Genomic DNA, 26,415 nt, shown 5'->3' with positions numbered 1-26,415 from the left:
GTGGCGACCACTCTTGCCCTCTTAGGCCTCAAGTGTTACATGCGGTGCAACCAACCCTCGCCTTCTTCGGCCTCGGGTGTTACATCCATCTTCTTCAAGCTTCAAACTTTAAATTCAAATTCTCTAACTTTCTTGTTTCTCAACCAATTGAGATAATTCAAACATGAAAATTGCTCATTTTTTAACAAGGAATCTAATGGTGGTTTTTAATTTCATTTATTTTTAGTGTAATTCAAGGTTGACCGTATGAACACTATGAACCCTAAAAATAAAAATTCAATATGAAAGTCTGAATATGCATGATTTTGTTCAATTGATTGAGGGTAAATGATCTATATATGTGCATAAACATGATGGTAACTTGTTTGAACAGTTATGGTGCATGATTCATAGAGTTCAGAGAAGGGACACTAACCTTCAAAGTTGAAAATCGAAATCTTGATATGGATGTTCCAGTTGTAAGATGATGATCTAGGAAGCTCCTATGGTGATTATAGAAAGTGTCTGAATGCTTGAACTGACTAAGAACCTCCTGAATCTCTCATGAGATTATCTTGAGAGTGAATGAGATTGGAGAGCAAGTAACTCAGTGAGTAAGTTATAGAATATTCCATTTTTGCAATGATGAGTTTTTAGCTTAATTATTGCTTAGGTCCTCTAGTTCTTCATCATCCAATTTTGGAAGTTGATCCTAGACTTGATGAGTCACAATTTTAGCATTTGAGCATATTTGTTGATGACTCACCAATTTCTCATAATTCCCATTTTGTAATGATTACTTTTTCACATGCAAGTGAAAAATATCATGTACTTGGAATCCTTTTGAAATGATTCATAAATATTCCACTTGATCTTGGTTGATGACAATGCATAAACATGTGCTAAATTGAAGAAGAACTTGTGAAAAATGGATGAAATGCAAAACTAGTTATGCTTGAAAACTAGTTTCATGAGCTTTATTAAAAAATCCATAACTTCTTGCTCAAGTAAAATCAAGGAGTGTTCTAGGACTTTTTGGATAGTTTGGATGATGTAATTCAACTTTCATGTTCATGGTTTGAATTGATTCATCTTGGATCATCATGAAAAGTGGACTTGAAGTTGGTAAGAAATTAGGTTAGAAATGACTTAGAAAATTTTTCCAAGTGTTGGAAGAATTTTCATGAGCTCATAACTTAAAAACCATTCACTTTTTGAGAAATTGTTCACCCTACAAAGTTTTAGATCTTGACTTTTTCTTCAAAATGAGCTTTGGTTGAAAACATTTGGCCAAGGGATGAAAAAGTTACGACCTTTCAAAGTTTGAGTGAAAAGTGTGTAATTCTTCACTAAAAAGTCAACCCTAAATGTTGACTTTTTGATTCTTAATTGATTTTCTTGATTTTTCTTGATCAAATGGATCTAATAACCATATGTTCATGATTTTGATCTTTAAAAGTCTATGGTTGACCAAATTCCTTAAAAGTCAAAGGTGATCCTGAACAATTGACTTTTTTTCAAATGAACTGCAATATTGTAAGCACTAATTAAATCAGACTCTTCCAACCAAATGAATGATGTGAGTGTATTATAATTAGGTATTAGAGGTCCTTGAATTGATTGTTTGAGCCATGGAGTCATGCCTTAACTAAAAGTCAACTTCCCATATGAATTAGGTCAAAACCCTAATTTGTGGACCAGATGAAGTTGAAAGTTGTTGACCTTAAAACTTGAGATTTTATGTGGATGAATGAGACTCCTTGATCTTCATGATACATTTGATAATCATTTCAATCATTGATTGATCCTTTCCTTAAATTTCTTGAAGCCTGAAACCCTATTTTGAAGATTTGGTGAACAAGCAACTCTCTGGGTATCTGCTTTGAGTTGATGGTGTATATGAAATGATATATGATGTGAAATATTAGGGGGGAGGGGTTAAAAATTTGGATATGACAATCCCCACCCTGTGAAAGAATTAGCTAAGACCTATAAGACAATATTCTACCGTTTTCACAAGAGTCATAGGCACAACACAAATGATTGAGTACACATAAAGGATGCTATTTAAGAACTAATAACGAGAGAAGAAGAAACTCTAATAGGATAGACGGATCACCACAGAAAAAATGATGTCTTCGTCAAGAGAAGTTACCCCATAAGAAGACGACTGAAGTTGTGACCAAAGCCAAAGGACGAAAGGATAGTACTAACAATAGAAAGGAGATAAGTCGTGTAAGTAAAACATATCAAGTCGCTGGTGAAGAATTGAGTAAAATCTACTAGAACACAATCCATCTTAGGTTCATTCGTGTTGAGCATTTTAACAACATATATAAGGCCACTTGCTTTTTGGGAGAAGGACAAGAAATTTGGTACGCCATTTTTTTTTCAAAATATCCCGTGGAGACGAAATTAACATTTGATTTTTTAATATACTCAATATAAATGCACAATAAATTTTATAAATTGTAATAAAAATTTGGTACATAGCCCAACATTTCCATATTTATACGAGATATTTAATTATATCTGCCAAATAGTTTGTTGTTACATGACTTATATTGAAAGTAAATATTTTTTTTAAAAAACTGAAAAAAATTTGGAGATGTAAGTTATGAGAAAGGTATTATTCTTAGGGTCGGTCTCGACTTTTTAGAGACTCGAAATAATAAAAAAATGGACTCCTAACAAAAAACTGAATTTTTACTCGCCTCTAAAATGAAAAAGAATCACGAAAAACAAGATCAAACTACAAGGGTTACAATAAATAAGTATTAAAAATAAATTAAAATAGAAATATAAAGGTTACGCATTGAAATTAAAATTTGATTATTTTAAAAATTTGAGAAATGTTGATTATCACAAACAACCTATGTAATTACTTGCAAAGTGGGGTTTCAATCCTGTGATATTAAGCTTCCAAACCAAAGTTTTAACGGTAAAAGTAAAGCTCAAAACTCCATTGGAGAAGGAAAAATGGTGAAAGAGATTAAAGAAAAAAAGAGAGAAAAAGATGAAGCTATCTTGTTATTCCAAAAGTGCTTAACAGAAAACTGTTACAAAGTGGCTTATATATGCAGCTTACTAAGAGTAAACTATCTCAGGCCACGTCATCCTTTGTAACTAACACAAACTAACTATCATGTAACTACCATGCCATGCATACATACTTTACACTACATGCATACGTAGATTACAATGAATTAAGTATTCTCCATGGTATTTGTTACCCCCCCACAAGCTTGAGGCTGGTAGATGTCAACCAAACCAAGCTTGGATATGCAATCAAAAAACAGTCGTGGGCCAAGAGATTTCGTGAAAACATCAGCGGCCTGCTGTTGAGACGTGACTGGGAGCAAACGCATGAGACCAGCTTGCAATTTCTCCCTAACCAAATGACAATCAATGTCAAGATGTTTTGTGCGTTCATGGAAAACCGGATTGGCAGAGATGTGTAACGCACTTTGGTTGTCACAATATATCACGGGAAGACGAGCTGGGTGTTGTTTAAGATCATGGAGAAGAAAGCAAAGCCATTGAAGTTCGCGTGTGGCAGTAATAGAGTTCCCATTAGGTAGATTAACCATAATAGAACTTATCTCATTATATTCATCAAACCAATCCAAAGAGAAACATATATGATGTGTGGCTCCAGTATCAAGGATCCAATCTACACTACTGTGAACATTAAAACTGGCTATGAAAGGATTACCTCCTTTAGTCAGATTGACAGATCCAGTGTTCTTTTCCAGCAAAGCCATCAATGATTGATATTGATCTTTTGTCAAAGTCATGCTTCCATTGTCACTAGTTGAACCAATTGTGGATTTAGTCTCTGCTTCTTCACTATCCACTTGATTCACATAGGAATTCCCTTTGCCATTGTTTGGAGGATACCCATGCTTCTTATAACATCCATCAATGGTGTGACCGGTTTTCCCACAGTATGTACAAACCTTTGGATTTCCTCTTCCTCTTCCTTGGTTATAGTTCCCATTACCTCTTCCTCTTCCATATTGCCTTTGTCCATCCACTGCATTCACTAATCCAGCACTCTCCTCATTCACATTTGTGCTGAAAGAGCTTGTTCCATATTGCAACTTTCTCTCTTGTTGCATAACCAGAGAGAAGACTCTATTTATTGGTGGCATAGGATCCATGAGTAGCACTTGTGATGCTACTCCCTGATATTCTTCACTTAGCCCAATCAGGAATTGTATTATCCTATCTTCAGCTTTGAAAGTCTTAACATTCCTCATTGCTAAGCATGTGCAAGGAACTCTACAAGTGCAATTAGGGACTGGTCTATATTGATCCAGTTCTTCCCATAATCCTCTCAATTCAGTGAAATAATCAGATATCTTCTTAGTACCTTGTTTGAGATTCGAGATTTCTTGGTGCAGCTGTGCAACCCTAATTCGATCTCCTCTCATGAACCGATCTTTGAGATCGTTCCACATATCAATTGCATTATCAATGAACACTACACTCTGTGCTATTGATGGTGTAGTAGAGTTGATGATCCATGTGTGAACCAAATTGTTACATCTCTGCCATGCAGCATAATTGAGATCACCTTCATTTGGAACTTGTATGGATCCATCAATGAATTTGAATTTGTTCTTCATCGCCAATGCTCTTCTCATCTTCATTGACCATGCATGATAATTGTCACCAGATAAAGCTGGTGTAACACAAACTGTAGATGAATTTTCAGATGGATGAACGTAATAAGGATCGAGTTGATCCGCTTGATTTTGTCCGTTGTTGGTCTGATTTCTCGCCATGGCTACGATCAAGATCTTCAATCAACCAAAACGGAACGCAGAAAGAAAATACGAAAGAGAATCAAGAAAGAGAACTGAATCTCTAAGAATCTTCGATCACCATAACCAATCAATCGAAGAAAACAAGAAAATAGTATCGCAGCGAAAGCAGAGCAGGACGAACCTGCTCTGATACCATCAAAGTAAAGCTCAAAACTCCATTGGAGAAGGAAAAATGGTGAAAGAGATTAAAGAAAAAAAGAGAGAAAAAGATGAAGCTATCTTGTTATTCCAAAAGTGCTTAACAGAAAACTGTTACAAAGTGGCTTATATATGCAGCTTACTAAGAGTAAACTATCTCAGGCCACGTCATCCTTTGTAACTAACACAAACTAACTATCATGTAACTACCATGCCATGCATACATACTTTACACTACATGCATACGTAGATTACAATGAATTAAGTATTCTCCATGGTATTTGTTAAGTGCATCTTCTATTTTTTAATAATAATAATAATAATAATAATAATAATAATAATAATAGTAATTATTATTATTATTATTATTATTATTATAATAATGATTATTATTATTAATATTATTATTTATTTTATTATTGCGATGAAAATTCTGATATTAGTGAAACCAGACAGGAATAGAAGTCTCATGCATATGCTTATCATAAAGCAACTAGTATATGATTGCCTTAGGGGCATTATTTAGCCAACAAAGGCAGAAAAGTAGTCGTTTAAAACTTGTGACAGCTTCATAGCATTCACAGTTTCACACCACAAGTAAACACGCGTTAAGACGTAACATGATAATAGTAGAGTGAAATTGCAGTATTTATTTTATCATGTTATGATTATTTGTATTTAGTTACTATAATTCTGTTAAACTGAAGTCAGATTAATGATTGCTTTATTCATTTTTAGAAACTGATATATATATATGGAGTCAAACTTTGCTTTTTAGCTTTGTTTCGTTGTTTTGCAATTTTCAATATGTACATTGCATGAGTAAAAGTGTGACTAGTTAAAGAGTTATGAAATGGGACCCTTTTGGAAGAATATGGATCACCTAACAATTGTTTATTTGTTAACACTATGACAAAAACAGAGCAGGGAACAGAGTAGTTAGCAACGTAGAAAAAATGACCCTGCTTTAATTTTGCACTTTGGTATCTTTGAATTGATCATACAAATCACACACACCTAGAATAGAAACTTCATTTTTCTAACCCGTCATAATCATAAACTTATTACTATTTTGAAGTTTTCCAAACACTTTTTTGAAAGATTGTATAATAATAATATATGGCCAAGTTAATTTCTCCATGCATACATAGTTGACTTGTCTATATTCTACGTGTTACAAATTTGACATAGACAAACCTTGCCATTGCTAAGAACCATTATAAATATGGAGCTAGTTCTATGATTGATAAACCACACCCATCTTCTCAAAAACAAACGTAAACACTAGAGCTAGCTAGCAATGTCTCCCTTAAATATTTCTAGATTAACCATGAATATGAGTATGGCTCTCTTTGTCCTCATCATAGTAGGGAGTGCCAATGCACAACTTTCTACAAACTTTTACTCAAAATCTTGTCCTAAACTATCTGCCACCGTAAAATCCTCAATGCAGTCCGCTATATCAAAAGAGACTCGAATTGGTGCTTCTGTCCTTCGTTTGTTCTTCCACGATTGTTTTGTCAATGTAAGCTTTCTCAAATACATTTACAATTAATATTGTATTTTATCACGTTGCTTTATTGTACACTTCATGAAAAAAACGAGTAAATTATATATAATATGCATATTGATATTTCTATTGTAGGGATGTGATGGGTCTATTCTATTGGATGACACATCAAGCTTTACCGGGGAGAAGAACGCTATCCCTAATAAAAACTCTGCTCGTGGATTCGAAGTTATTGACAATATAAAGTCGGCCATAGAGACTGCATGTCCCGGAGTTGTATCTTGCGCTGATATCCTTGCCATTGCTGCTGCAGACTCCGTCGCAATTGTAAGTGTAGTCATAGATCAATGAGTTAACTAACCAATCATAATCTCTCTAGTAGCAGCACTGACTATGCTTTTTATTCTTAATCATAGCTTGGAGGCCCAACATGGAATGTAAAACTTGGAAGAAGAGATTCAAAAACAGCTAGTCAATCTGCTGCTAACTCAGGAATCCCAGCACCCACTTCCAACCTCAACCAACTAACATCAAGGTTCAGCGCTCTTGGCCTTTCCACCAAAGACTTAGTCGCATTATCAGGCGCGCACACAATCGGACAAGCAAGATGCACAAGCTTTAGGACAAGAATCTACAACGAGACCAACATAGATACTTCATTTGCTAGCACGAGGCAATCGAACTGCCCAAAGACATCAGGGTCAGGAGACAACAATTTGGCACCTTTAGATCTTCAAACTCCAACTTCTTTCGATAACAACTACTTCAAGAACCTTGTTCAGAAGAAAGGTCTTCTCCATTCTGATCAACAACTTTTCAATGGTGGATCCACCAACTCCATAGTGAGTGGATATAGCACTAATCCAAGGTCTTTTTCATCTGATTTTGTGGCTGGTATGATCAAAATGGGAGATATAAGTCCTCTCACTGGATCTAATGGGGAGATCAGGAAGAACTGTAGAAAAGCCAATTAATTATGTTGTCATGATTTTAAGGGTCATAGCTATATAGAGATACAAAATTATGTTTCAAATATATGTGTGTGAGCAATAAGTTGTTAAGCACTACGTCAAACGAAAAACGTTGTTGAACATGTTTTGATTATGTGTGTTTCTGACGATTGTATATCGTCTCATCTAATTTCAGGTTGTTTTTGTTTCTCCTTTTATATAGAAAAAGCATTTATGGTTAGTCTCATGAAGCAATATTATTTTACAGTTTTAGTGATTTTCATTTATAAAACACTTTAGGTTTTCTGTTTGTGTCTTAGTTATGTTTGCCTAAGAATTTGTTTTACACACAACCAATCACATAATTTTAATTAATTAAAAAATAAATTAAGAATTTTCTCTCTCCTTCATAATCTCAACCACCCCATGAATCCAATTAAAAACAAAATTAAAATAAAAATAAATTAAAAATTACTCGCTTCTTATTGGTTGTGCCTAAGAATATAGATTTATGACCGTGTCCATGCAAGAATTGCTCTGCTTATCATCCTTATTCAAAATTTTATGGAAAGATAATTTGGTCCATATATATATATATATATATATATATATATATATATATATATATATATATATATATATATATATATATATATATATATATATATATATATATATAATAAATACATGGAAATTTATTTTTGTTTACCCTATGACCCTATCCCTTTAGATCTAAAATGACTAATTCAACAATGTATGTCTACTTGTTTTCACCATATTGGTTCATAAAATATGTTTATTAAATGATCTTTTGATCTAATAATTTGTTATATAATTTTAAAAGGGTTAAATGAAAGAATAATACTCCCTCCGCCCCAAAATATAAGAGAAAAAAATACATTTTTCTTATCCCAAAATATAAGAGAAAAAATCATTTTTCATTTCTTTCAAGATAAAATTAAATGCATATTGCATTTAACTTACATTCTCTCTCATCATTTCCATAACCAACAACCAATTAGAATTTTTTTAAATTTTCCAAAACACTTTATTTCAAGAAAACCATAAGTCAAATGAGTGTATTACTACTTTTCTTAATAAGCGTGATTTTGTTTTTTTCTCTTATAATTTGGGACGGAGGGAGTATATGATAATAAAATATATGAATCAAATTATGCCAACAAAATATTCGTAACATTCAAAAGAATATTTTTCACTCAAACTTCACATTATCATAGAATAAGGATTTAGATCAAATTTGTTTGAAGATTTTTCTGGTAAAGAGACTTGAAAGCTTTAGATTTGTGAAAGCTCGTCTAATCGTGTATGTTTGAGTTATCAGAGTCTTGTCAAAGTAGGAGTGTAACTCTTAAGATACTAAGGAAACTCACACATCTAAAATACTCTAAAGACCTCTCTTTACTTGACAAAATCACCATATTTTCAAAGCCTAACTAGTTGATTAGGGGGTTGTCTACTTGATTAAGACAATTTTTTCAACTATCTAATTGATTAGATTCTAAACATAATCGATTAGATGATGGTTACTCGAGTCTATAATCAACTGTGACAGTTTTTTAATGATTGATAACGACTCTATATCAAATTCTTGGGCCACAATAATCGATTATTTGAAGTGCTTAATTGATTAGATCCAATACCTAATCAATTAGGGGAGCTAATTGACCCATGGATCGTTTTCATTTTTAGTCAATTCTTTTCATATATAAAGATGGCGCCTCCTTTCTTCATTTCACATCAGAAATTTGAATTTCTCTAACTCTTTACAATTTATCCATCCTCTCTCTCTAAATATTTTTTTCATCAAAGTTGTCTTAGTGCCTTGTGAGTAAAAATTGCTTGCGAAAAAATTTTGTATTGGTGTGGTGTCATTGTTGATACTTTCAAGAGTGCGATACTCTTGAAGAATAAAATTTGATTTGAGATTAACCAATCTTAAATTTTTTGTTTATTTCTACAACTTAGCTGAGAAAAAGTTATGTTAGATTATTGAGATTAGTCTGCAAAATCTCTAATCGGCACGTTAGCTCAGTCCGTGGAAAAACTTTATTTTGGTTGAAGATAAGCCAGTAAAAATTTCTATATCTGCATGTATCAAAAGTTTGTGGGCATAATCTGGAAAAGCTCAATATTATAGTCAAATATCAAGAAGATCTCTAGGAAACAAAAATATGTCAATGTTCAGCCGAATCTGGATAATTCTCTAGTGTCATCTTTCTACCCTTATCATTTATTTTTTATTATTTATTTTACTGGTTTTACTTTCAATGTGATCTTAAAAAACTAACATAACTTGTTTCTTAAGTAACAAAAAAATTTAAAATTAATTGTGAATTTTAAATACTACAATTGACACCCCTATTGTGTTTTTAGTAATTTTTTTTATTATGCTTTTCAAAAATATTTCTGGTTAAGTTTTGTTTAATTTTTAGTTTATTATCACACGGAAAATTATCAAATAATCTTAAGATTGTAGTTAAGAATTGCAATAAATTTACCTGACCTACATTTGTGGGTGATATCTTGTAAATTTAAGACCTTTTACGTATAATCTATTTAAATGTTTAATAATTTTTATTGAGTTGGTTGAAAGAATTTGTTGTAAAAGTAATATTTATTACTAAATTTAATTCAAGATATAATTTAGAATTGCTCATTTTAGTTGTTTTTTTTATCACCACAAACTCAATGTAATTCATTAATCAAAATGTGTTCAATACAATGAGGAATCGAAACTAACATACTACGTCGAGCCCAAGAATTGGCCGCCCTCACAAGAGAGTGAGCAACTGAATTCGCTTGACGTTTGACAAACTTCACCTCAAAGTTTGGAAAAGAAAGCAATAAACTACGAATGGACACTATGCCAAATTTGTCTTTTAGCAGCACCTGTAACACCCTTCTAAACCCCGCGGAAATTAATAAAATAATTCAGAGTAAAACATGAAAACAAGGGTGCCACAATTCAATTTAAAACAAATTATCATAAATCAATTGTCATGCTTCACTTAGGGGAAAATCATCCATTTAACAAAATCATGTTTCTATACAGCGGAACATTAATCAACAGATAAGCATAACATCATCTATGCAATATCTCACAAAATTACTCCAATAACAACAAAATAGAGTATCATCATAAACTCTAAACTAACGTCCCCCCAGTGTTACAATATCAGAGCATGACACCGACGCTATACCAAATAAACTGACTCATGAGCTAATCCTCGCCGAGCCAAAAGTCGCTACTCGCCAATCTGAAATCATCAAAGTAAGGGTGAGTCTCATCACAGTTAACAAATGTTATTGCATCTTAAATAACAACACATCATAGTTATATTATTCACCCAATTCATCATATTCAGATTATCAGGAACATCTATCATTTACACAAAAGTCAACAAGACACATCTTTCAAACAGACAATCATACTCAACATTAATTCAACGAAACACACAACCAACACGTCATCAATATTTATAACACTGGAATACTTCCAATCCTGTTATAAAAGTATGCATATGTATGAACTGACACTATGCATGTGGTACCAAAATTCGTGAATCATATTCACAGGACTTCTCTCTGCGATACTTCCCTTCAAGTCGCTCCCACCCCACATGGGCACACGACTAACCTCATCGCTCACACCCCCATGGGCACACGATGACTGCTTACTAATCTCCGCACAATGGGAATTAGCCACCAACGATCCACTCATCAACGAGATCCAATGTAAATGATTTATGAATGAATGCACACATATCACATACTTATATCATCACCGATCCGATGCCTAACATCGTCTCATTTCATCTCCCAATATCATCACAAACAAGTATGTACATGTCCAAGCATCATTCAATCATTCACATACATTCACCACAATCAACATATTAATATTAACAGCATATTAATATTCACAAATCATCAATCATCACCATATAATTCTCAACAATCATCACATCGTAATGTTTTCAAAACAACATCTTATATTGTCACATTTCATCATATATGTCAACAATACATCATCCAATTAAACAAATCGTCACATGATTAATATTTCAATATAGCATGTATTTAACACATCTCATCACATATATGTACAATACATCATTCACCAAGAATAAAATCATATCTAAAAATAATTGGATTCACACCTCATTCCATCATTTAAACACGTAGACTATCTCGTAAGATTTATCGTTCTCAAAACGACACTAAAAACGGACCTACGGTTCGAAAGTTACACATCATTTAGCTTTTCCAAGAAAACAACTAACGCTACAGCACGCGGCGCAACCAAAGTTCGCGGCGCGACCTGAAGCACACAAACACGTTCGCGGCGCCAACCTATTCACGCGGCGCGATGCGAGAAAACAAGTACGCCTTCGCGGCGCCAACACTAGGACGCGGCGCGAACTGGCGATTTCACAGACTTTCAGGTCTGCGTCAGATCCTGCGATCTCACCCAATTTGAGTCCAAAACTGACTCTAAACATCATATACAGGCAGTTAATCATCAATTGCATCATTATTCATCATCACACATCAAAACAACACATAATCAATCAATAATACATGCACTTTTCATCAATTCATAACCTCCCTAAACCTAACATATAATCCAATTGACTCAATAACATCCCTAATCAATATTATTATCCAAGAATACGATAATAGATGATAACCGGAGAGTCCCCCCTTACCTTAGCCAAGAGTTCTTGATTGGTCTCTCCCTCCATTGCTCCTCTTCACGTACCAGCTTTCCAATCCCACATCTCCTCTGCTCTGCTTTTCCCGTTCCTTTCCCTTATTCCCAATTCTTATTATTTTATAAAATAAACTTTAATTGGAATAAGACCTTTACTAACATAACACCCCCTCATTCCTTAACATCACACATGGCCCAACACCATAAACCATCCTTTTCCAATTAAATCCCTCAACCACATATAATTCTAATTATTAATTAAATTTCTATTTAAATTAAAAATTAAAATATACGGGTGTTACAACTCTCCCCCACTAAAAGAGTTTTCGTCCTCGAAAACATACCTCAAGTAACCAGCTCGTATAAGAGTCTTTCACCTGACTCTCCAGCTCCCAATTAACATTACCATTAGTCAATCCCCAAAAATCCATCTGACATAACCAACAGGAAACATGTTTCATACATTCAAATCCCAATTCTTACGTCGCATTTGACTAACCAAACGTATACCACTCGCTATAGCTCCAAAAAGGTTAACAACAACAGAACATTGAGATACAACCTATACAATATGCTCAACAGCCGAGTAATACAATTACACAATCTATAGTATGATCACACTGATCAACACTGTAGTAATGCATACCATCTACCAAACATACCAACCTTAGGCATACTCTTCCATCTGAGCGATAAAATAATACTTACACTTTTCACCAACCGCTTCCTTCAAGAAACTCAATACTCATATTCTTATACCATTGAATTCCAATTATCTGTCTCCTCTTAAGTCACACCAGCAATTATCCAACTCGTTACATTCCGTTTTTTTTTTCCGCACTACTCTGATTACTCATCACAATCATCTATACCAAATAGATTTCTGAGTTTCACCCGATTCTGATTCTCTCTACTCATCCGTCCAAGAATCATTCTTCATCATTCATGGTACCAATTTACCATTCAGTAATACTTACTCGCACTCAAAAACAAATTCCTGAATTACTACATCTATTAAACATTCCGGCCATCGGAACGAGTACGCACAAGTAGTTATAATTACACTCATCAGCCTCAATATACCATTTCTTACAAAACAACTCAAATTGAGTTTCGCTCTTTTCTAAGAATTAAATCAATTTCTCCCTTCATAGAGTATAATTCCTCATTATATCTGGAAATCTACAATAACCCTTAATAACAACACAAAATTATTACAGCATCATATATTATCAATCCTTCGTTTTAATTTCGTCGAATACATACTCGTTAACTACGTACAACCGTAATGACATATTCATCATCTCGGAAATTATTCAAAAGAGTTATAATTCTTCGACACGACATCCTTACATCCACTGGACTATAAATCCAACATATAGATCAATACATATTCTCTATGTAGGCTTCCGACATATTAATTCCTTACTTCCCGCGAGTAGTACTCATAACACTACTCCACATCACACTTTCGCTGCGCGACTCTGATTACCCGTCTTAAGTCATCATCCACCAAGGATTACTCTTTCATATTCACTTCTTCATAAGTTCACACAACATAGTGAGTGATTATTCTCACGGCTTAGTATTCATCACATCTTAAACCATTAAGGTAACAAAACAAGCTTATCTCTTCTATATGATTCCATCTACTACCAACAAGAGATTTAGGGTGATCAAGTCCTAAATTTGTCAATATTAGTTGAAAATCATATTTAAGCATAAACCGTCGTTACTACATAATAGTGTCCATTTCCGAGTTTGCACCCAAACTCATTAACATCGTCATAGTTCAATAATCCACTACGGTGTCCTTCTTCTAGAATATTCTTCCGAAGCTCAAAACATCAGTTACACAAATCCAATCACTCAACCTCATTATATTATTCTCGTCGATTCTGAATTCACCGCCTTTACCTTGGTAATTCAAAGTCAACCTATCGATCAACTCAACATCATCTTTCTGACCTTCTCTAATCTCGTTAAGAATACCACTAGTCATCTTCTAGCATACTCAATCTAACACTATTAGGATCACCTTCACATACCAACTCAAGTCTCTAAATTGTCCAATTAAATCCAACTCATTCATCCTTAGCACCGACATATTTAAAGACTTCCTACGCAACACAATAGCACAACATTCATAACTCGTCGTTTTAATCCAAATTCTATTACATCCTTCACGTCCAATTATCATCCCACTCGGAATCTCAACAAAGTCTTCCTCACGTCAACAAATGTTAGAAATTCCCTACAATTCTTCTTTTATACTTATCGTTACCTTGCCATCACAAATACGATTCCAAGGGTTCTAAAGTTTGTCCCATCTTTACTACTAATTTACTCATTCACTAAAATCCATCGGTATTCAAATCATCTTTGTGACCGAACATCTCATCGACTTATTCATCAACAACATGTTCTACTCCACGTCGTTTCAAACAATCGCGATAGTAGGCATTCTTATTCAACAAGTTTCACGCTTCCATAACTGACTTCAGAACCTCTCCTCATAGGGTCACTCTACCGTATTTATAACTCTTCCATAAATTAGAACACAATCCCTCCTCCTCGTAGGTTCAAACGGCACATTAATCCGACACTCGGAACCCAAGATATGAATTTTCCAATCATTGCCCGAAAATGCAACACTGACATCATGCAGCGACACTCTATACGATATATCCAAAACTCCTCAATTGGTAAATTCAATTCTTAAAATTACTTCTCAAAAAACCTTCCAAGTATTCCTTCGATCCATTCAACACTGACACTGACATCCCGTGCAGTACCAATAAACAAGTCTAGTTATAAGAGCAAGAGTAACCGTAACTTCGCCTCCTTCCAACGTCATCCTGTCACAATTAATTATGTTACAGCTGCTGCAACCATTTTTATAACAAAGTTCATCTCGTTAGCTTTCCGACGCTTCAAACGGAACTCAATTCGGATGTCCAGAACTCCAGTTATGAATTTTCGAAATTCCGCAGCTATTCAGCAATTTTTCTGCGTTTTGCTTACGAAAATCTCTCTCCAAAACTCATTCTCTTCAACTCTATCACATTCCAAACAGCCCCTTATCATATCTCTTTACTTCCAAACATTATTATAACTTGAGAAACACTTCCCATCGCCGAAGCGCAATTTCTGGAACATTACTACATCAATCCTCTTCGCAAACTTGCAGCTGAACCTCTTCTGAGTCGTAAGGCTACTCAACTGACAGCTTCGCAGCACACCAGCAGAGCTGACACATTGCAACTTTCCAATTTCCTTCTCTTACTATAACTGTCAATTACCTCTAATCATCTTCCTTCAAGATGTTCCAACTCAATTCCCAGTGAAGTCTTAATTCCAAGTCACCTTCAATTCGGAAAACAACAAACTCCGACAACGCTCGCACTATTGCCAACAACAGCCTACTGAATCAATCTTTTTGCAACTGAAATATAACCGAGAAGCGAAGCTTCTCCCCCACTTGTTTCAAACCAACTTCCACAACAAACAACAAAGTACCGACAGTGATTCACTCACATGTCGCGTACCAAGGGATAATATGCCGACAGTATTCAACCGTCGTGCAACTCAACTGACTCGACAATTGGCCGGACGGACCGACCTGCTCTGATACCACTATTGTAACACCCTTCTAAACCCCGCGGAAATTAATAAAATAATTCAGAGTAAAACATGAAAACAAGGGTGCCACAATTCAATTTAAAACAAATTATCATAAATCAATTGTCATGCTTCACTTAGGGGAAAATCATCCATTTAACAAAATCATGTTTCTATACAGCGGAACATTAATCAACAGATAAGCATAACATCATCTATGCAATATCTCACAAAATTACTCCAATAACAACAAAATAGAGTATCATCATAAACTCTAAACTAACGTCCCCCCAGTGTTACAATATCAGAGCATGACACCGACGCTATACCAAATAAACTGACTCATGAGCTAATCCTCGCCGAGCCAAAAGTCGCTACTCGCCAATCTGAAATCATCAAAGTAAGGGTGAGTCTCATCACAGTTAACAAATGTTATTGCATCTTAAATAACAACACATCATAGTTATATTATTCACCCAATTCATCATATTCAGATTATCAGGAACATCTATCATTTACACAAAAGTCAACAAGACACATCTTTCAAACAGACAATCATACTCAACATTAATTCAACGAAACACACAACCAACACGTCATCAATATTTATAACACTGGAATACTTCCAATCCTGTTATAAAAGTATGCATATGTATGAACTGACACTATGCATGTGGTACCAAAATTCGTGAATCATATTCACAGGACTTCTCTCTGCGATACTTCCCTTCAAGTCGCTCCCACCCCACATGGGCACACGACTAACCTCATCGCTCACACCCCCATGGGCACACGATGACTGCTTACTAATCTCTGCACAATGGGAATTAGCCACCAACGATCCACTCATCAACGGGATCCAATGTAAATGATTTATGAATGAATGCACACATATCACATACTTATATCATCACCGATCCGATGCCTAACATCGTCTCATTTCATCTCCCAATATCATCACAAACAAGTATGTACATGTCCAAGCATCATTCAATCATTCACATACATTCACCACAATCAACATATTAATATTAATAGCATATTAATATTCACAAATCATCAATCATCACCATATAATTCTCAACAATCATCACATCGTAATGTTTTCAAAACAACATCTTATATTGTCACATTTCATCATATATGTCAACAATACATCATCCAATTAAACAAATCGTCACATGATTAATATTTCAATATAGCATGTATTTAACACATCTCATCACATATATGTACAATACATCATTCACCAAGAATAAAATCATATCTAAAAATAATTGGATTCACACCTCATTCCATCATTTAAACACGTAGACTATCTCGTAAGATTTATCGTTCTCAAAACGACACTAAAAACGGACCTACGGTTCGAAAGTTACACATCATTTAGCTTTTCCAAGAAAACAACTAACGCTACAGCACGCGGCGCAACCAAAGTTCGCGGCGCGACCTGAAGCACACAAACACGTTCGCGGCGCCAACCTATTCACGCGGCGCGATGCGAGAAAACAAGTACGCCTTCGCGGCGCCAACACTAGGACGCGGCGCGAACTGGCGATTTCACAGACTTTCAGGTCTGCGTCAGATCCTGCGATCTCACCCAATTTGAGTCCAAAACTGACTCTAAACATCATATACAGGCAGTTAATCATCAATTGCATCATTATTCATCATCACACATCAAAACAACACATAATCAATCAATAATACATGCACTTTTCATCAATTCATAACCTCCCTAAACCTAACATATAATCCAATTGACTCAATAACATCCCTAATCAATATTATTATCCAAGAATACGATAATAGATGATAACCGGAGAGTCCCCCCTTACCTTAGCCAAGAGTTCTTGATTGGTCTCTCCCTCCATTGCTCCTCTTCACGTACCAGCTTTCCAATCCCACATCTCCTCTGCTCTGCTTTTCCCGTTCCTTTCCCTTATTCCCAATTCTTATTATTTTATAAAATAAACTTTAATTGGAATAAGACCTTTACTAACATAACACCCCCTCATTCCTTAACATCACACATGGCCCAACACCATAAACCATCCTTTTCCAATTAAATCCCTCAACCACATATAATTCTAATTATTAATTAAAATTCTATTTAAATTAAAAATTAAAATATACGGGTGTTACAACTCTCCCCCACTAAAAGAGTTTTCGTCCTCGAAAACATACCTCAAGTAACCAGCTCGTATAAGAGTCTTTCACCTGACTCTCCAGCTCCCAATTAACATTACCATTAGTCAATCCCCAAAAATCCATCTGACATAACCAACAGGAAACATGTTTCATACATTCAAATCCCAATTCTTACGTCGCATTTGACTAACCAAACGTATACCACTCGCTATAGCTCCAAAAAGGTTAACAACAACAGAACATTGAGATACAACCTATACAATATGCTCAACAGCCGAGTAATACAATTACACAATCTATAGTATGATCACACTGATCAACACTGTAGTAATGCATACCATCTACCAAACATACCAACCTTAGGCATACTCTTCCATCTGAGCGATAAAATAATACTTACACTTTTCACCAACCGCTTCCTTCAAGAAACTCAATACTCATATTCTTATACCATTGAATTCCAATTATCTGTCTCCTCTTAAGTCACACCAGCAATTATCCAACTCGTTACATTCCGTTTTTTTTTTCCGCACTACTCTGATTACTCATCACAATCATCTATACCAAATAGATTTCTGAGTTTCACCCGATTCTGATTCTCTCTACTCATCCGTCCAAGAATCATTCTTCATCATTCATGGTACCAATTTACCATTCAGTAATACTTACTCGCACTCAAAAACAAATTCCTGAATTACTACATCTATTAAACATTCCGGCCATCGGAACGAGTACGCACAAGTAGTTATAATTACACTCATCAGCCTCAATATACCATTTCTTACAAAACAACTCAAATTGAGTTTCGCTCTTTTCTAAGAATTAAATCAATTTCTCCCTTCATAGAGTATAATTCCTCATTATATCTGGAAATCTACAATAACCCTTAATAACAGCACAAAATTATTACAGCATCATATATTATCAATCCTTCGTTTTAATTTCGTCGAATACATACTCGTTAACTACGTACAACCGTAATGACATATTCATCATCTCGGAAATTATTCAAAAGAGTTATAATTCTTCGACACGACATCCTTACATCCACTGGATTATAAATCCAACATATAGATCAATACATATTCTCTATGTAGGCTTCCGACATATTAATTCCTTACTTCCCGCGAGTAGTACTCATAACACTACTCCACATCACACTTTCGCTGCGCGACTCTGATTACCCGTCTTAAGTCATCATCCACCATGTTGTACTCTTTCATATTCACTTCTTCATAAGTTCACACAACATAGTGAGTGATTATTCTCACGGCTTAGTATTCATCACATCTTAAACCATTAAGGTAACAAAACAAGCTTATCTCTTCTATATGATTCCATCTACTACCAACAAGAGATTTAGGGTGATCAAGTCCTAAATTTGTCAATATTAGTTGAAAATCATATTTAAGCATAAACCGTCGTTACTACATAATAGTGTCCATTTCCGAGTTTGCACCCAAACTCATTAACATCGTCATAGTTCAATAATCCACTACGGTGTCCTTCTTCTAGAATATTCTTCCGAAGCTCAAAACATCAGTTACACAAATCCAATCACTCAACCTCATTATATTATTCCCGTCGATTCTGAATTCACCGCCTTTACCTTGGTAATTCAAAGTCAACCTATCGATCAACTCAACATCATCTTTCTGACCTTCTCTAATCTCGTTAAGAATACCACTAGTCATCTTCTAGCATACTCAATCTAACACTATTAGGATCACCTTCACATACCAACTCAAGTCTCTAAATTGTCCAATTAAATCCAACTCATTCATCCTTAGCACCGACATATTTAAAGACTTCCTACGCAACACAATAGCACAACATTCATAACTCGTCGTTTTAATCCAAATTCTATTACATCCTTCACGTCCAATTATCATCCCACTCGGAATCTCAACAAAGTCTTCCTCACGTCAACAAATGTTAGAAATTCCCTACAATTCTTCTTTTATACTTATCGTTACCTTGCCATCACAAATACGATTCCAAGGGTTCTAAAGTTTGTCCCATCTTTACTACTAATTTACTCATTCACTAAAATCCATCGGTATTCAAATCATCTTTGTGACCGAACATCTCATCGACTTATTCATCAACAACATGTTCTACTCCACGTCGTTTCAAACAATCGCGATAGTAGGCATTCTTATTCAACAAGTTTCACGCTTCCATAACTGACTTCAGAACCTCTCCTCATAGGGTCACTCTACCGTATTTATAACTCTTCCATAAATTAGAACACAATCCCTCCTCCTCGTAGGTTCAAACGGCACATTAATCCGACACTCGGAACCCAAGATATGAATTTTCCAATCATTGCCCGAAAATGCAACACTGACATCATGCAGCGACACTCTATACGATATATCCAAAACTCCTCAATTGGTAAATTCAATTCTTAAAATTACTTCTCAAAAAACCTTCCAAGTATTCCTTCGATCCATTCAACACTGACACTGACATCCCGTGCAGTACCAATAAACAAGTCTAGTTATAAGAGCAAGAGTAACCGTAACTTCGCCTCCTTCCAACGTCATCCTGTCACAATTAATTATGTTACAGCTGCTGCAACCATTTTTATAACAAAGTTCATCTCGTTAGCTTTCCGACGCTTCAAACGGAACTCAATTCGGATGTCCAGAACTCCAGTTATGAATTTTCGAAATTCCGCAGCTATTCAGCAATTTTTCTGCGTTTTGCTTACGAAAATCTCTCTCCAAAACTCATTCTCTTCAACTCTATCACATTCCAAACAGCCCCTTATCATATCTCTTTACTTCCAAACATTATTATAACTTGAGAAACACTTCCCATCGCCGAAGCGCAATTTCTGGAACATTACTACATCAATCCTCTTCGCAAACTTGCAGCTGAACCTCTTCTGAGTCGTAAGGCTACTCAACTGACAGCTTCGCAGCACACCAGCAGAGCTGACACATTGCAACTTTCCAATTTCCTTCTCTTACTATAACTGACAATTACCTCTAATCATCTTCCTTCAAGATGTTCCAACTCAATTCCCAGTGAAGTCTTAATTCCAAGTCACCTTCAATTCGGAAAACAACAAACTCCGACAACGCTCGCACTATTGCCAACAACAGCCTACTGAATCAATCTTTTTGCAACTGAAATATAACCGAGAAGCGAAGCTTCTCCCCCACTTGTTTCAAACCAACTTCCACAACAAACAACAAAGTACCGACAGTGATTCACTCACATGTCGCGTACCAAGGGATAATATGCCGACAGTATTCAACCGTCGTGCAACTCAACTGACTCGACAATTGGCCGGACGGACCGACCTGCTCTGATACCACTATTGTAACACCCTTCTAAACCCCGCGGAAATTAATAAAATAATTCAGAGTAAAACATGAAAACAAGGGTGCCACAATTCAATTTAAAACAAATTATCATAAATCAATTGTCATGCTTCACTTAGGGGAAAATCATCCATTTAACAAAATCATGTTTCTATACAGCGGAACATTAATCAACAGATAAGCATAACATCATCTATGCAATATCTCACAAAATTACTCCAATAACAACAAAATAGAGTATCATCATAAACTCTAAACTAACGTCCCCCCAGTGTTACAATATCAGAGCATGACACCGACGCTATACCAAATAAACTGACTCATGAGCTAATCCTCGCCGAGCCAAAAGTCGCTACTCGCCAATCTGAAATCATCAAAGTAAGGGTGAGTCTCATCACAGTTAACAAATGTTATTGCATCTTAAATAACAACACATCATAGTTATATTATTCACCCAATTCATCATATTCAGATTATCAGGAACATCTATCATTTACACAAAAGTCAACAAGACACATCTTTCAAACAGACAATCATACTCAACATTAATTCAACGAAACACACAACCAACACGTCATCAATATTTATAACACTGGAATACTTCCAATCCTGTTATAAAAGTATGCATATGTATGAACTGACACTATGCATGTGGTACCAAAATTCGTGAATCATATTCACAGGACTTCTCTCTGCGATACTTCCCTTCAAGTCGCTCCCACCCCACATGGGCACACGACTAACCTCATCGCTCACACCCCCATGGGCACACGATGACTGCTTACTAATCTCTGCACAATGGGAATTAGCCACCAACGATCCACTCATCAACGGGATCCAATGTAAATGATTTATGAATGAATGCACACATATCACATACTTATATCATCACCGATCCGATGCCTAACATCGTCTCATTTCATCTCCCAATATCATCACAAACAAGTATGTACATGTCCAAGCATCATTCAATCATTCACATACATTCACCACAATCAACATATTAATATTAATAGCATATTAATATTCACAAATCATCAATCATCACCATATAATTCTCAACAATCATCACATCGTAATGTTTTCAAAACAACATCTTATATTGTCACATTTCATCATATATGTCAACAATACATCATCCAATTAAACAAATCGTCACATGATTAATATTTCAATATAGCATGTATTTAACACATCTCATCACATATATGTACAATACATCATTCACCAAGAATAAAATCATATCTAAAAATAATTGGATTCACACCTCATTCCATCATTTAAACACGTAGACTATCTCGTAAGATTTATCGTTCTCAAAACGACACTAAAAACGGACCTACGGTTCGAAAGTTACACATCATTTAGCTTTTCCAAGAAAACAACTAACGCTACAGCACGCGGCGCAACCAAAGTTCGCGGCGCGACCTGAAGCACACAAACACGTTCGCGGCGCCAACCTATTCACGCGGCGCGATGCGAGAAAACAAGTACGCCTTCGCGGCGCCAACACTAGGACGCGGCGCGAACTGGCGATTTCACAGACTTTCAGGTCTGCGTCAGATCCTGCGATCTCACCCAATTTGAGTCCAAAACTGACTCTAAACATCATATACAGGCAGTTAATCATCAATTGCATCATTATTCATCATCACACATCAAAACAACACATAATCAATCAATAATACATGCACTTTTCATCAATTCATAACCTCCCTAAACCTAACATATAATCCAATTGACTCAATAACATCCCTAATCAATATTATTATCCAAGAATACGATAATAGATGATAACCGGAGAGTCCCCCCTTACCTTAGCCAAGAGTTCTTGATTGGTCTCTCCCTCCATTGCTCCTCTTCACGTACCAGCTTTCCAATCCCACATCTCCTCTGCTCTGCTTTTCCCGTTCCTTTCCCTTATTCCCAATTCTTATTATTTTATAAAATAAACTTTAATTGGAATAAGACCTTTACTAACATAACACCCCCTCATTCCTTAACATCACACATGGCCCAACACCATAAACCATCCTTTTCCAATTAAATCCCTCAACCACATATAATTCTAATTATTAATTAAAATTCTATTTAAATTAAAAATTAAAATATACGGGTGTTACAACTCTCCCCCACTAAAAGAGTTTTCGTCCTCGAAAACATACCTCAAGTAACCAGCTCGTATAAGAGTCTTTCACCTGACTCTCCAGCTCCCAATTAACATTACCATTAGTCAATCCCCAAAAATCCATCTGACATAACCAACAGGAAACATGTTTCATACATTCAAATCCCAATTCTTACGTCGCATTTGACTAACCAAACGTATACCACTCGCTATAGCTCCAAAAAGGTTAACAACAACAGAACATTGAGATACAACCTATACAATATGCTCAACAGCCGAGTAATACAATTACACAATCTATAGTATGATCACACTGATCAACACTGTAGTAATGCATACCATCTACCAAACATACCAACCTTAGGCATACTCTTCCATCTGAGCGATAAAATAATACTTACACTTTTCACCAACCGCTTCCTTCAAGAAACTCAATACTCATATTCTTATACCATTGAATTCCAATTATCTGTCTCCTCTTAAGTCACACCAGCAATTATCCAACTCGTTACATTCCGTTTTTTTTTTCCGCACTACTCTGATTACTCATCACAATCATCTATACCAAATAGATTTCTGAGTTTCACCCGATTCTGATTCTCTCTACTCATCCGTCCAAGAATCATTCTTCATCATTCATGGTACCAATTTACCATTCAGTAATACTTACTCGCACTCAAAAACAAATTCCTGAATTACTACATCTATTAAACATTCCGGCCATCGGAACGAGTACGCACAAGTAGTTATAATTACACTCATCAGCCTCAATATACCATTTCTTACAAAACAACTCAAATTGAGTTTCGCTCTTTTCTAAGAATTAAATCAATTTCTCCCTTCATAGAGTATAATTCCTCATTATATCTGGAAATCTACAATAACCCTTAATAACAGCACAAAATTATTACAGCATCATATATTATCAATCCTTCGTTTTAATTTCGTCGAATACATACTCGTTAACTACGTACAACCGTAATGACATATTCATCATCTCGGAAATTATTCAAAAGAGTTATAATTCTTCGACACGACATCCTTACATCCACTGGATTATAAATCCAACATATAGATCAATACATATTCTCTATGTAGGCTTCCGACATATTAATTCCTTACTTCCCGCGAGTAGTACTCATAACACTACTCCACATCACACTTTCGCTGCGCGACTCTGATTACCCGTCTTAAGTCATCATCCACCATGTTGTACTCTTTCATATTCACTTCTTCATAAGTTCACACAACATAGTGAGTGATTATTCTCACGGCTTAGTATTCATCACATCTTAAACCATTAAGGTAACAAAACAAGCTTATCTCTTCTATATGATTCCATCTACTACCAACAAGAGATTTAGGGTGATCAAGTCCTAAATTTGTCAATATTAGTTGAAAATCATATTTAAGCATAAACCGTCGTTACTACATAATAGTGTCCATTTCCGAGTTTGCACCCAAACTCATTAACATCGTCATAGTTCAATAATCCACTACGGTGTCCTTCTTCTAGAATATTCTTCCGAAGCTCAAAACATCAGTTACACAAATCCAATCACTCAACCTCATTATATTATTCCCGTCGATTCTGAATTCACCGCCTTTACCTTGGTAATTCAAAGTCAACCTATCGATCAACTCAACATCATCTTTCTGACCTTCTCTAATCTCGTTAAGAATACCACTAGTCATCTTCTAGCATACTCAATCTAACACTATTAGGATCACCTTCACATACCAACTCAAGTCTCTAAATTGTCCAATTAAATCCAACTCATTCATCCTTAGCACCGACATATTTAAAGACTTCCTACGCAACACAATAGCACAACATTCATAACTCGTCGTTTTAATCCAAATTCTATTACATCCTTCACGTCCAATTATCATCCCACTCGGAATCTCAACAAAGTCTTCCTCACGTCAACAAATGTTAGAAATTCCCTACAATTCTTCTTTTATACTTATCGTTACCTTGCCATCACAAATACGATTCCAAGGGTTCTAAAGTTTGTCCCATCTTTACTACTAATTTACTCATTCACTAAAATCCATCGGTATTCAAATCATCTTTGTGACCGAACATCTCATCGACTTATTCATCAACAACATGTTCTACTCCACGTCGTTTCAAACAATCGCGATAGTAGGCATTCTTATTCAACAAGTTTCACGCTTCCATAACTGACTTCAGAACCTCTCCTCATAGGGTCACTCTACCGTATTTATAACTCTTCCATAAATTAGAACACAATCCCTCCTCCTCGTAGGTTCAAACGGCACATTAATCCGACACTCGGAACCCAAGATATGAATTTTCCAATCATTGCCCGAAAATGCAACACTGACATCATGCAGCGACACTCTATACGATATATCCAAAACTCCTCAATTGGTAAATTCAATTCTTAAAATTACTTCTCAAAAAACCTTCCAAGTATTCCTTCGATCCATTCAACACTGACACTGACATCCCGTGCAGTACCAATAAACAAGTCTAGTTATAAGAGCAAGAGTAACCGTAACTTCGCCTCCTTCCAACGTCATCCTGTCACAATTAATTATGTTACAGCTGCTGCAACCATTTTTATAACAAAGTTCATCTCGTTAGCTTTCCGACGCTTCAAACGGAACTCAATTCGGATGTCCAGAACTCCAGTTATGAATTTTCGAAATTCCGCAGCTATTCAGCAATTTTTCTGCGTTTTGCTTACGAAAATCTCTCTCCAAAACTCATTCTCTTCAACTCTATCACATTCCAAACAGCCCCTTATCATATCTCTTTACTTCCAAACATTATTATAACTTGAGAAACACTTCCCATCGCCGAAGCGCAATTTCTGGAACATTACTACATCAATCCTCTTCGCAAACTTGCAGCTGAACCTCTTCTGAGTCGTAAGGCTACTCAACTGACAGCTTCGCAGCACACCAGCAGAGCTGACACATTGCAACTTTCCAATTTCCTTCTCTTACTATAACTTACAATTACCTCTAATCATCTTCCTTCAAGATGTTCCAACTCAATTCCCA

General features: G+C 35.5%; 1 protein-coding gene across 1 annotated transcript; it reads left to right on the top strand.

Annotated features, from left to right (window-relative positions):
* Window positions 1-6,188: 6,188 nt before the first annotated feature.
* LOC131640479 (peroxidase P7-like) lies at window positions 6,189-7,650 on the top strand. Its single transcript, XM_058910867.1, has 3 exons — window positions 6,189-6,474; window positions 6,595-6,786; window positions 6,876-7,650. The coding sequence occupies exons 1-3, from the start codon at window positions 6,250-6,252 to the stop codon at window positions 7,431-7,433; spliced, it is 975 nt and encodes a 324-aa protein (XP_058766850.1). The 5' UTR covers window positions 6,189-6,249; the 3' UTR covers window positions 7,434-7,650.
* Window positions 7,651-26,415: the final 18,765 nt, after the last annotated feature.

The sequence above is a fragment of the Vicia villosa genome, unplaced genomic scaffold (assembly GCF_029867415.1).
Source record: "Vicia villosa cultivar HV-30 ecotype Madison, WI unplaced genomic scaffold, Vvil1.0 ctg.003157F_1_1, whole genome shotgun sequence".
Classification (NCBI taxonomy): Eukaryota; Viridiplantae; Streptophyta; class Magnoliopsida; order Fabales; family Fabaceae; genus Vicia; species Vicia villosa.
This window is presented reverse-complemented; position numbering and strand designations above follow the sequence as displayed.

Bases quoted from the DNA above. Each gene is read 5' to 3' on its own strand.
- LOC131640479 (XM_058910867.1), top strand. From the start codon at position 6,250: ATGTCTCCCTTAAATATTTCTAGATTAACCATGAATATGAGTATGGCT. The intron at 6,475-6,594 runs GTAAGCTTTCTC...TTTCTATTGTAG, and splicing joins TCCACGATTGTTTTGTCAAT to GGATGTGATGGGTCTATTCT. The intron at 6,787-6,875 runs GTAAGTGTAGTC...TCTTAATCATAG, and splicing joins CTGCAGACTCCGTCGCAATT to CTTGGAGGCCCAACATGGAA.